Genomic DNA, 14954 nt, shown 5'->3' on the forward strand with positions numbered 1-14954 from the left:
GCGTAACCTGTGTTCGGTACTGGTTTATTTCGCTTGCCTTATACACCAAAAGCTTTCTTTACCGCGAGTAATACATTTGTATTGTTATTTTGAAAGGACTATTGAAACATCATTAGAAAAAACGACTGTGGTAGAAGAATATACAAAGCAAGGTTTACAGATGATGGAGCTGTGTTTAGTTTGAAAAAAAAAACAACAGGCGCTTTGTGTATTTGTGCCTTGATGCACAATTCTGACCTATTTTCTCCAAATTGATATGATGATGTTTGAATATAACATAACTTCCACCAAAAACGAGTATGTGTTTTTCAATTATTTAACGCAGTTACAATATAAATGAATTTACTATTTATATCAGCCAACGATCCGAGTTTATATATACGCATTGTACACAACTAATACATGATAACTATATGATATAATAATGATATCAAACTGTTCATTAAATTGCCGACACATTTAAAATAAAAGTGAACTATCTCCATACTTTAACTAGTGACGTTTGACTAAACATAAACTAATGAAATGTGCTGCAGCTTCACTTTCTTGAGATGATAAAGCAATAGCAAAAACATATATAAATATTCCAAGCAAATATTGTACTGGATACAAACCAAAAAAATTGTAACACTTTTTCTGTTTAGTCATCATTGTCATAGTAACTAGAGATACATGGTCACTGGCGAAATACATTGTGGACAACAATGACGTACATTCGACCATATCTGGCGGTCAAAATAGTGTTAATTATACACGAACTGCTTATATAATCAGCTTATATAAAGAGGTGAAATAAGCCTAAATAGTAAGAAATAATTTAACGACCAGAAAGTGATGGACATTGTTATAACCCGTTTATAGTTATATTTTTTTATGGTTATGAGTTTTTGTCAAAGTGATGGATAAGGCTGTTTACTCCTTAAAACAATTGGGTCGACGCCAAGGTTACCATTTTTGTATAAAACGGACCGTGTTAGAACCTCTAGTCTGAGCCACTGTCGATAGAGAATCGCACAATATACTTCCCAATTTCTGGCTTCACGGGAAAGTGCATGAGACGGACATTTGTTTTTCTGGACGGATTATATTTGTGTTGGAGTATCTCGTTTATTTCTTATCTTCATTCTTGTTGCAATTTCTTAATAAGAATTATATACAATTACAATACAACTAGGAATAATATACATTTACAATACAATATATATACGAACATTTAATCAAGAATAAAAGTTGATATATGCTAGAAAAAGACTTGTTGCCTTATTTTGCAAACTGATGAGTAGTTTACGAACCTGGGACATTTAAGTCATAACAAAAAATTACACAACGCGACTTAAAACGAACTTTGAGAACCAATAGATAACATAAGGACAGAAGTGCCAAAAAAATGTTTGAACAAATGCACATGCTTTTATCATTTTATTTATTTTTTGCATCTAGTGTCGATATGTATTACGAAAATAATCATTACGATATTAAACATGTCTACATTTACACCCTTACAACAAGTTCTTCTAAATTTACAAAATTAAACACATGTCTATATAAATATTGTTCAGTAAAGATGTAAATAAATAACCACACATTCGAAATAGCATAACTGATGTTCTGCCTATAGTTTCTCAATTATTGATTTCGGAGTTGCGTTTTGTATTACTATTCTGTACTTTTATCGTCTTAGTGTGCAGCGACTTCTGCGTCTGGTGAGACGTCTGCTTCTTCTGCGACGTTTGTGCCGTCTGCGTTATTGGGATTCCGAGACCGGCTGCGGACGACACACAGAACGGCTGCAAGTCAATATCGGCGATCTGCTGGCAGCTCTTGAGTGGGTCACTAACATTAATAAAAAGTGTTAAATATACTATTGAGATCATTGAAACAAAGGGTAACGTACTTCAGATGCAATTGCTTGGTGACTGTTACATCATTACAATCAATTAATGGCGTGTTTGTTTACGAATTCGAATACATTCGGTCACACTTCATTTACAAGTACATTTTAGCGGAATTCAACGGAATGCGATAGTAAAATGCAGACTTCAGTGATAGTTGTTATTGACTTTTGTTCCAATCAAACCCAAGTGTGCATCATTCAATTGCAATTCTTATGTCGATAAATGGAACTGCATAGCATGTATTCGAAGACAGTATATAAAGTCAACACTTAGTTGTTTACAGACACTTTCGAAAGCCGTTCAACGCGATTTCAAAAATTAAACAATTATAAAGCAACATGAAACATCAGACTCACGCTTGTTTGAAGACGTTTGGAAAGTGGATCTTGTTGAATTTGTAGTTCTGACACAGCAGGGAGGCCAGACTGTAATTTTGAATGGCGGCCTGTTGTTCTAAGAAAGCAAAACATAATGCTATATTAGAAGATGTTAAATACAAAAGCAAATACACTTAATATTTCACTAACTCGCAAGCGTTTATTATGTATAACTTAAGTTAAATCAGATATCTACTATGGTCCTAAAAAAAGTTTAGAATATCATAAGCATAAGCATAAATGACAGCACGCTGTGTTTATATTCGGAGTTTTCACATGTTTATTATGTTTCTAAATAGAGAATATGCACAAAAGTGTTTCAATTTAAAAGTACAAGCGCTTACACCATATTTTCCTTTAGACAATATCTTGTAAAGTATTAAATTTAACATTCTATCATTCTCGTTCATTTGTTAGCTGCTTCCATGTAAGAATTGCACACAGTATTATCTACTTATGTACTGTCTATGGTCGTCGTGATAAGGTATGTATTATGTTGATATTGCATATGAAGCGATGGAAACCTAGCATATTTACACGATGGTGGACAAAGATGATCGATGAACATACCTTTATTAAAGCCTGTGTCCTTGTTCTGATAGAAGAATCTGTCTCCAAACTTGAGTCTTCGAAACTGGTCTCCTATAATACACTCCATGGTCGGACCCAAGGTTCCACCAGAGACGGGTTTTTCGCTCAGGGCTCCGGCGAAAAAGTCTATGTCTTGGGGCGAACTGAAGCGATACGTTGAGGATAGTCATTATGTAATAACTGATGTGAAAAGAACCTTCATAGGACAAAGATCCTGATTTCCTTGAAACAATCACACATTTTGGGGGTCATCAAAAGATCGATGATTTGGGGCGAACTAAATTTAATAACGGGACTGAATAAAATACAATCAGTAAAGTAGATTCTAGCCGTATCAGTGAATCTTTTGGGCCGAAACGAAATCCTAAAATAATTTGAAATAGCACAATGTATATATGTGATGAAAGGTGACTACCAACGTAGAACATAGTGTACTTTTATCTTGCTGCTGTTTACAAAGCTTGAGTAAGAACGAAATGTTCAGAATAAGTATTAATACGAATTCACCACCTTATTTTATAATCAACATTTACATGTTATGCTTGCTTTGAATACTTGTAATACATTGACATAAACAGTATTTTTTTAATTAACATATATAACACAAACATATTTACCAAACAAATACAACACATACAATTAATTTAAGTTAAGTACATATATGAAACATACATTTGAATTATTTGCACAAACTACTCAGTAGCATGAAGATGCTTATTGTTTATGTTTTGACATTGGAGAGGTCATTTGCTTCAGGCTGGATGGAGGGAGGACCAACCAGATTGTCCGCAGAAATTCTTATTTTAAGAGCTTGGCAAATAATCAACATTGACAAACGTTTGATGCAAAAACTGTTATGAACCTGTAACCAGCAGCCTTAAGAAGGTAGATTGTCTCAAGGGTGTGATCAACAAGGCCTCCAGGTGATGAGGATTTCCAGGAACTCACTGACGACAGTCCGCACCATTTCCGGAACTCGTTGTAGGAGGGTAGTCCGTGGTCGCGACCCCTCTGGATGTTCAGGGATGCCAGATCGAAGGATTTATCGGCTATCGGCGTGTTGACAAATAGATGGTTGCGGACAGTGTCTTCGATGACTCTAAATATATAGTGTTTTGCGATAAATACTTATACTGACAAGGAATTGCTTTGCATGAATAATGTGCAAACAAGTTCGCAGCCTCAAGTTGCATGTTTGTATGAGATTAGATTGTTGCTAGCTATATGTGCAATTCAATAACTGGTTCCGATGCAAATTGGTTTACTCAAAAGCATGACATTGGTCCATAAAGTTTATCTTCGTCAGTAGAAAATTAAACGTAATTGGACTCTAAGGTTAACTGTATTTTCGAAATGAATAAACATAATAGTAATCACACAGGGATACTCTGATGGATTATATTAATACTGTTGGAGATCGAAAGACAAACTAGAACATGTATAAGTTTACACACAATTTGTAAACTTGCAAGCTAGTGTTATCATTAAGCAGTACATGATGACTATTGTAAAGCTTTAATTGAAGGAACAATATTATTACGAAAGCAAAAGAGACGTTTAAGTAGAAAACAACCTTTGAAACTCTGCAAACAGAAAAAATAACTCTACAAGACAGAACGTAAACGAATACATACATTTAAAACAATGTGTAGATGTTTATTGTGCACGGAATAATGTTATATATGTGCAAACAGTGCATAACCGTTCAAATATACAACACATACAAGAGGTAAAGCTTCCAATGCATCATTGGATAGCATTTTCTAATTTTGTACGAAATACTTTCTTCAAAATAATTTAACACAGATTTAGTTGGTGTTTTTGTTTAACGACAAAACGATATTAAATGACAAACATTAAGTAAGACTAACTTGAAACGGTCATACAAGCTGATGGGAAAGTTACATTTAAGTTTTAAACGATTACAAACACAATAGCTGGAGCCCTATGCTTGTTTTATTTTTTGGCTTCAGGTACCTGTCAGTTTTCTGACTATCGAGAGCAGAAAGCGCGTAGGCCAGCCCCTGCATTCCAGATGGACCTCCGATCACAGACTGTATATAGGTCATGCTGGGATCAAAGAACGTCAGGTTGAGAAGTGTCTCGCGGAACGGCTGGAAGTTCTTCGTGAACACCGACATAAACGTGGGAATCCAACTGTGGCCCATACTGTCAGAGCGTGGAGTAAAATGTTCTCTGAGTATGTATAACCTTTACGAATACGTAGTAATGTATGCCACTTAAAACCATATAGAGTAAACACTAAAATGAATTGTTTGTGAATATGCATAAATAAAAAAAACAAAAACATTTTGTATGTGAAATATGAAATACATTAAAGTTTAATAAAACATGTAGTTACAATTATATAACGCACAATCAAATTCTTTTTAAAGTATCCCAATAAGTGGTTTTTGTTTCACAAACATGAATATGTAGAATATTAATATGATATATTTAAACATACCGGTACGCTATTCCAAAAACGTTGGCAGTGGTAGGATCAAGCTGTGAATCGTATTTGTATCTCTTTGAACTGGCAAGTTCATTTTTCTCCATCGCAGTCGGTGAAAGGAAAGCAGGGAGAAATTCATCGTAAACAATCTTTTGCATGATTCCGATCATGAGTTTTCTCGTCTGCTGGAACTGCTTCCTCACCATCCGGAAAATGTTGTCTAAGTACATTCGCCAGACGATTATGTTCGAGTACAAACACATTGTGGTATGACGTAAGAGACGGAATTTCGTTGACTCGTACGTCACCTAAAACCAACGCCATCTACATATATATATACGACACATGCTATCGTATCTTAATAGTTCATTGTATGATTTATATATATCTAGCATTAAGATTGCGTTTTAAATGCTAATACAATAGTCACTCGGTATAAAGATGTTCTTTAATTATCAAAGCAAATATAAAGTTCGCTTGTCGCCGGAGTTAACTGTGGAACTTAAAATGGTATGTTAGTAAAACGTTCTCTGTTTCGAGTTATTCAATCGGCATTTCATGAAAACGCAAGTATTTCAGCAGTCACTAAACTGACACGTTTCTTAAGTTTAAGATTATCATTTATCAGAAAAAAGCAGCGTGATTTCGAAAAATGTGTGCCCAATGTCTGGTCTGTTTATTTGCCATTTTTGTAAACGAATGGATTAACGATATAATTTCATTATTTTATCAAAGCGCTGAAGGCACTGAATTTGTTCGCTGTTGTATAATCCTAGACGCAACTCAGTTTTCAAAATTATGTAATAGCTTTTTATATCGCAAATTTGAAATGATCACAGCCCATTCAAATTTATAAAGAGTGTGTCTTAAAACGCAGGTCGAGATGTGTGTTTTTTTTTCAAATCATTGATACAGCTAATCAGTGTGCACAGGCTAATCTTATGTTAAATACACTCTATGTACTATATCAGTGAGGACAGGGAGATGCGGTGATTAAAGCAGACGCTTTTAGCATTATCGTTTGCTAAAGTTTACTGGAGTTATCCACACAGGCAGTCACGGGTTACGGTTCCTGCCGTACTGATCCATACCGATTTGCAAAATTGCGTCTGCATTGTTTGTGAGCTTCGCTCACAAATGAAAAACCAGTAATCCTCACCAGCAATACTGCAGTGTATACCCTTGGCCGCGTCTGAACGGCAAACGTTATCAGGACCGTCAGGTAGGCGGTACCCATCTGCACCCTGTGTGACCTTCATAAACGCTATAAATAGAATTATATTTACATGCAAGCTATTAATATAATAAAACGTTTTATTTGCGACAAGATGAGTGTGCTTTACACATAGGTATACCTTCTTGAACTCAATGGCAATATATGTGCATGGTGTCTGTTCAGGTCTAACAAATTTAATACGAAGGTCCGTCTTCAATTACACATATGCCAAAACATTGCATTACATTAAAAATATGTTTTTATTACATTTATACATTCTTTAGCACAATAAGTTCTACCTTTAATAAACAACTATACGCATGTGACATAACCAGTTCTCAAATTCGTGCTCTTACTCCTGGAAATAAGTTATATTGGTATGATAGCATACTTACGTGTAGTTCCTTCTCGCAATAACGCCAGACGCGCTTCCGAAGAACCGTAGACGTTTGAAGCGTCGACAAAAGAGGTTAGATCATTGATCTGCTGACGTTGCAATATTCCACCGGCTAAAAACATAAATCCAATTTATTTAAAACAGACTTATTACAATGTTTAGTTTTTTTTATTAAAGAAGCTAAGCTTCGAAACTTATAATGATACAATCAGTTGTAAGACCCATTCATAATGTATGAAAACGATGCTCATTTTGCGATGTTATGGCATAACAAAGCATGATGAAACATTTAACTATGTTTTACAAAACGTTTGGATAAACACATTGCTAAAAGGACGAAAAATACCATTTTCTCAATTATTACAACGGAGTATTAAGAAATTAGGATAAAAAGGTAATTACCTTGTAGCAAGCAGGTGGTTATTATTACGATAGAGTTAAATTATCTTTTCAATCATGTTTCATAATTCTTTTGAACACAAAATAGTGTGTGTGTGTATTATTTTCTGATTTCGCATAAAAATTACATCAGTTTGTAACCTAATTTCATAAAACGTTGGTAGAATTTTTATTTTATTTTATCAGTTAGTGTTGTGATTACACAGATTCCAATTCATAATGGCTCGATAACTTTTCGGCTGTGAACACTAGGCATATGGCACATGAAACATTATTAACGTAATACGTGAAGCGTACTGTACAGACCTGATGACTTGCAGAGGACCCCAGCTGACCTCGGGAAGCATACACTACAAACCTGATGACTTGCAAAGGATCCCAGCTGACCTTGGGAAGCGTACTGTACAAACCTGATGACATTCAGAGGACCCCAGTTGACCTAAGGAAGCATACACTACAAACCTGATGACTCGTAGAGGACCCCACCTGACCTTGGGAAGCATACACTACAAACCTGATGACTTGCAGAGGACTCCAGCTGACCTCGGGAAGCGTACACTACAAACCTGATGACTTGCAGAGGACCCCAGCTTACCTCGGGAAGCATACACTGCAAACCTTGTGACTTGCAAAGGATCCCAGCTGACCTTAGGAAGCGTACTGTACAAACCTGATGACTTGCAGAGGACCCCAGCTGACCTCATGATCTCCATGCAGTATCCGGCCTTGAACCGAGGCACAAAAGGATCAGCTTCAGCGAAGTTGATGTTGAAACAATTGTCTGGACTAGAGGTGGTTTAATCGGAGACATGCATGATTTTATACTTCATTTAATTATACCATGCATTACTATCAGCTATTATTTAAAATAAACAATACACGTTTACATTATTGTATTGGAGCTTATATAATTATGTAAAGGTTTATTTCGCACTAACAACGCTTTGATAATTGTCTGTATCTAAATGAAAGTATAATAAAACACACACATAACGCGAGAGAGTCAAACGGTTTATACATTCAAAGAAAACAATATCATACTTAGACTCCAAAATAGAAACATTTAAATAACATAATTGAAAACTACAATATAATAGACATCTTGCGTACAGTATTTCCAAACGAAAGCATATTCACCTGGCACTCAAACACAAAGCCAACAAGATTCTGTAGATTAGTCTATTTTTTAATATCTAAGTCACTTTGCAACATTATTGACACATGTAGCATAAAACCAGGATTTATGACTGATCACTCTCTAGTGGAACTTAAATTACACAAAATACAACCTGATAGAGGCCCAGGATACTTCAAAATTAATAACAGCATCTTATTAGATACACAGTATCAAACGCAAATAAAACAGGAAATATTAAATACAGTTCAAAATAATAAAGATGCGAACCCAAACACCTTATGGGAAGTTATTTAACGAAATATACGTAACACAACAAATAGATACAAATCTTTTAAACAAAAAGAAACACACCAACTTGAAACTAAAACTATTAACACCATTGAAACACATGAAACGCAATTACATGAAACAAATACAAACGATACCAAAGCCATTGAAAATGAAATAACATTTAAAAAAAAACAAGTATTAGAAGATATTTATCATACACATTTCAATGGAATAATACAACGAGCACGTGCACAACATGTTGAACACAATGAAAAAAATACAAAATACTTCGCAAACATCGAAAAACGTAGAAGTGAACAAAAAAACTGTACACAAATTAGTAGTCAATTGCGAAGATATAACAAACAGAACTCAAATACTAGAAGAACAAAGTTTATTTTATGAAACCCTCTATAAACGAAAACATGTTGAAAATAGCACCATATTTAAAAATACACATCATGCTTTAAATCAAGAGGAAAAATGTTGTGCGACGGATTACTCAGTGAATATGAATGTGGATTAGTACTAAAAGAGATGCAGAAAAACAAAAGTCCAGGATCTGATGGCATCACAATCGAATTCTATAAAATATTCTGGAATGATATTAAAACACATTTAATTAATTCACTTAACTTTTCATTTAACAACGAAAACTTAACTACGCTACAAAAACAAGGTATAATATCACTCATTCCTAAACCTGGAAAACACTTAGAATCCCTATCAAACTGGCGCCCGATTAGTTTACTAAACAATGATTATAAAATTGCAACTAAAAGTATATCAAACAGAATAAAAAAAATATTACCATCAATCATAGCAAGATCTCAATCTGGTTTCATAAAAGGACGTTACATTGATGAAAACGTACGTCTGATACAAGACTGTATAAATTATTTCAACCAACCAAACAATTCTGGCCTCATTTTCTTTGCAGATTTCAAAAAAGCATTCGATTCACTAGACCACTCGTTTATGTTCTCTTGCTTAGAAAATATGAATTTCGGCGAAAGTCTTATTAAATGGGTCAAACTATTTTATACCGATATTAACAGTATAATTATTAACAATGGCTTTTTCTCAAACAGTTTTAACATTAAACGAGGGGTAAGAAAAGGATGTCCACTTTCATCCCCGCTATTTATTATATGCATCGAGTAGCTATCACACTATATCCAATCAAATAAACATATAAAGGGAATATCGCTAGAATCTGACGAAGAAATTAAACAGTCCCTATTTGCTGACGACGCAACTTATTTCTTGAATGACAGTAGTGACTCATTCAATAATCTTATAGAATCGCTAACCCTTTTTGGAATGGCATCGGGTCCTAAACTTAACAAAACTAAATGCACTGTGCTACGAGTTGGTAAATTCAAACAAAGTAATATTCATCTTAAAAAAGAAATGAAATTTAACTGGACATCAGATGAAGCAACAACGTTAGGAATAACCTTTACAAACAATGAAAATGAAACAATTCTAAAAAACATATTGCCTAAATTACACAAATTTAAAAATTGTGTAAAATCATTGCAGAATCGTAAACTTACACTAATCGGAAAAACACCGTGTTAAAAACGTTTGAACTTCCTAAATTAATGTATACGCTAACAGTTCTCCCAAACCCACCAAATGATATTATTAAAGATATAAAATCAGAAATATTTAATTTCATGTGGGACGGTTAACCTGATAAAATTAAACGAACTCAATTAATTCAATGAGTAGAATATGGAGGTATCAGACTAACTGACATAGATTCATTCCTGAATGCAATCAAATGCAGTTAGGTTAAAAGATATTTGGATAATACCAATACGAGTAAATGGAAATTATTCTACTAGAAAATTCTTAAAAAAATATGGTGACTCCTTACTTTTTGAATGTTATATCGACCATTATATATTGGATGAAATTTCAACCAAAAACATATTTCTATCGAATGTTTTATCGGCATGGTGTAGAGTTACCCATAATTTAGAAACTAAAATATACAGTAAAATCATTCTATGGAACACTAAAGACATAACTACTAACAATCAAACGTTTTTCAAAAAAGATTGGTTCGAACGAAACATAAAATATGTAGATCAATTGTACGACTACAGAATAAACGATTTCTATTCTTTTGATAACCTATGCTACATATTCGGAATACCTACTAGTAATTTCCTAATGTACTACACATTGATCAAAAGTATACCTTTACATATCAAAGCTGCTACCAATACAAATAACACACCATGCATCAAAAAAAACATTTGTAGAAAACATAATTGCAAAACAAAACAAAACGAACAAAATATTTTACACACTTCAAATTAAAACCCCTGCCAAAATCTCTTAAGCTCAAACTAAATGGCAAAACCTTCTTGGAATTAAATTGGAAACAAATATTGTCATGCCATATAAATCAACTACTGATAGCACACTGAGAAATTTTCAATATAAATACATCCAGAGAATCATAGCTACAAATAAATATCTTTTTAAGTGCCACCTATCCAACACAAATCTATGTGATAAGTGCAGTGAACATATTGAAACAAAAGAACACCTTTTCTGTGAGTGTAAACATATTCAATCTCTATGGAATCAATTGACAACCTTTCTAGGGAAACAACAATTAAATGTTAAACTATCTCTCTTAGGCATCAGTTTAGGAGTGAATACCTTCAAAATACAAGAGGTTAATAACGCTGTGAATTACATAATTATATTAATGAAATATTTTATATTCGGTATGAAATGCAGAAAACAACTACCTACAATGAACTGCTTCATCAATTATTTAAAACTGAAGATTCAAATTGAACAAAAATGGAAACACATTAAACTTTCATAAACAAGTCCAGTATGCTTTCTACCCACTTTATGCAAAACAGACGTTTTCATAACTTTTCTGTTTGATTTGAAATTTTCTCGTTTTTTCTAAGAGAACAACTATCAAAAACAACCCAAAAATACATATTTATCCTTTTTTTTGCTTAAGGAACCCACAAGGTCAAAATAAATATAAGCTATCTTGTATAACATGTCTAAACATGCTACATGGTTTCACATTTGTTTATGATCATATACATGTATACATGGTATGTCTTTTATTGAAGAAACAAAATACTAAGACTCCACAGTTATCTAGTGCTTATTTAAAAGAAACGTTATTTCAAGAACTTGCAATTTGTATGCATATGCTATTATTAAAATGATGTTTGGAAGAAGGGAAATAATCTATCAAAATCAAGTAAAAAGTGATGAATCAGTTTGGAGTAAAAATAATAAAACGTGTTTCATTCTTGTCAATAATACATGATATATTAGTAACGTTTATTTTAGTGATTTTCATTTAAGTGCATATACTCACTCGTTATTATGGACACAGCAATCGTCGACAGCTAAATAGACAGTAAAAAAATGATTATTTTGTATTACCCCCCCCCCCCCCCATAAATCGGATGTTACATAACCATAAATGAAAATACTAACACAAAACAGAGATCATCGAGTTAAAAACACTTACCCTTGCTAATTGGGGTTTGTATAATGTCGTGGTCGAGGAACTGACCAAACTGAAAGGCCTGCAAGGTCAAAGTTGGTGACTTAAGCTGCTGCGGACCCCTATGGACTGCGTTGCTGACCGTTCGTGCGAACGGCAGAGGTTTTCCATCAAAACCACGTGAACGAGGAAGGTTGAAACCGTCATCTGATTGTCGCGGAATAAATGATGACATTTAAACAAATTGACATTTTAGTCTATTAATATGATTTAATGTTTTTAAAATAGATTAAATGATGGCTAAACTATAGCTCAATGACAACTTGGAAAAACATCCATATAGTGATTGTTAAGAGAAGGAAAACGAAAATTTATGAAATTATTTACAACAAATGTTCGTTAAATAAAATAGTGTTTTGTCCGTTTTTGCAGCCTTTTGCAATATACATTGTTTAACATAACGTTTAACATCTTATTATGAATCCATATCAATGCGTTTGAGAACAATAAATGATTCAAACGCAATTATAGGTGCACATTTTGTTTAATCTATATTTCAATATAAAATGATCTCCCATTTGCTCGTTATGTCTACAATCATTAATTAATTTCCAACTTAAAAAACATTTTGCTCTTGAACAAACCATATGCTGCCGGAAGTAGACGACGCTGGGCTGCGCCTGACATTCCCCAAGTGGGGTTCTTCAGATTGTTGCACGCTCCATTAATGGACCGAAACGTTTCAAGATGATTGCATCGGACCGGCGATTTCGGACATAAAGGAAGGTTATTCAGATCACGCTGGAATTCCGCAAAAACGTTGTCGTTTTCAAGCTCAGCCACACTGAATCCTCTTTATAAGTCGAATGTTAAAAAATAAAAGCATGACGTTATCATGTTAAATAAAAAGATATAGTAAAATTGTTCAGCGCTATTGTCATAATTTCAAATAGTCCATAAATAAAGATAAGTATACACAAAACGGGTATCTCAGATACCTCGGTTATTATTACACATTCAAGAAACATGCATCGTCATTGTTGAACTATGAGTTCATTGAGATCACAATTACTATGCTAAACATGTCACGGTTAAACATACGTGTAAACTGTGTTTATTGAAGGCGACCTGAAACACCAGACATTCATTAAAAAAACCGTGTTAGTCATGCCTGTTCACAAAGCGGTTGCCTCAACTGATTAATTTAAAGCGTCATTTGGTAAACAATAATGGATTCGTAAAAATATGTAACAGACAAGACTGATCGGCGCATGGCTAAAGGGTCACCGTTTCACTCAATGTGCCAGTCGGTTTACTGGTTGTTCTGTGCCGAAAATGCGAAGTGGAGACCAAGGACGCCTAATACAAGTATGCAAAATTGTTGGCTTCTTTGGCAACTCCAAAAAAAGTGAAGACGATATTTAGCAGTAACTTGTGAAACAGCTGTTATCCTATATCTTAAGGAAATATTATGTACTAACATACTTTGTTTTCCGAAGAAATTTGTAATACTAGCGCGTCTCACTGTTTGGGTGTTGCTTATTGTATATGCATGGTTATGTGCAATTATTACATTACTATTATACTCATTATTTTGAAACAAAGGGTAATACAAGAAGTGATTTGCTACACTAATCCACATGGGCTATCCACGTAACAATCTTAACAAGTACGTTAGTGCACGGTCTGAAATGACTTTCATCATACAAATATTAATCTATTGTTTACCAGTTATTAGAGTATACTGTTTAATTAACCAGTTATTTAAGAACATAGTTACGTTTTATGAGCACACATGACGTTACGATTCCTATAAGAAGTCAATACAACGTACTGCTGACGCATGTTGCGCACAGATGTCATCAGGGTTGACAAGTCCCTGTCAGCGGCTGCATCAGCAGCGGTGGGGCTACCTCGTTCGTGGATTAGCTGTAAAGGGCAACTAAATCCGTTTGCGGGACCGGCTGAAATTCCAAATAAAATTACTTAGTAGTGGCAGTCTGTGTAACTGATATAAGGATGCATAACCCGATGTTAACAATTACATTAATTACATTTGTAGTTTTAGTGTGTGTGTGTGTGTGTGTGTGTGTGTGTGTCACCTTAACTTTAATCTAGCAACACTGACAATTTATGCAGCATACACACGATTAAGTAACTGCATACTAAAATTAATGATTTCATTATAAATTTAAAGTCTGAAAACTACACAATTGGGGATATTTACGGTGCGCAATTCGTTAAAAAAACCTGCATATACTGTATGGTGCTCATATTAAATTATTGGAATTTAATTTTCATTTTGATCTTGGGCTAGGGATAAAGTTCTTGGGCATTGTCGGCGGACGTAATATTGTGAACGTGTTGATGCATTGTGAAAGAGCGGCAAGCTTGTCAATTAACATATCAGTGATATTAATTTATTTAACAATAATCTAGTGTTGAGGTCTGATAAGTTTTAAATTGAGAACATCCAACTAATAACTGTTTTTGTTTTGCTTTTATTGCGATTATACTAAAAGCTAACCGACAGTATATTTAAATAAGTAAGTGGCATAAAACAACAACAGGAAACACTAGTAGCGATTAAGATGTATCGCATTTAAAGTGTGAATACATTATTCAGCGATGCCCGATAGTCTAGTTTCATATAAATAGTGATAGATGTATACATGTATTGTATTTTCTGAGAGATAAAGGTGGTCACTTTT

General features: G+C 34.0%; 1 protein-coding gene across 1 annotated transcript; it reads right to left on the reverse strand.

The window, feature by feature from the left end:
- Positions 1-1404: 1404 nt before the first annotated feature.
- LOC127851285 (peroxidase-like protein 3) lies at positions 1405-8127 on the reverse strand. Its single transcript, XM_052384980.1, has 9 exons — positions 8001-8127; positions 6930-7043; positions 6478-6582; positions 5331-5626; positions 4841-5032; positions 3726-3962; positions 2843-3006; positions 2252-2348; positions 1405-1833 (listed from the first exon to the last, which is right to left on the reverse strand). Exons 3-9 carry the CDS (start codon positions 6553-6555, stop codon positions 1623-1625), a joined length of 1275 nt encoding a protein of 424 aa, XP_052240940.1. The 5' UTR covers positions 6556-6582; positions 6930-7043; positions 8001-8127; the 3' UTR covers positions 1405-1622.
- Positions 8128-14954: the final 6827 nt, after the last annotated feature.

This window comes from Dreissena polymorpha, chromosome 11, assembly GCF_020536995.1.
Source record: "Dreissena polymorpha isolate Duluth1 chromosome 11, UMN_Dpol_1.0, whole genome shotgun sequence".
Classification (NCBI taxonomy): domain Eukaryota; kingdom Metazoa; phylum Mollusca; class Bivalvia; order Myida; family Dreissenidae; genus Dreissena; species Dreissena polymorpha.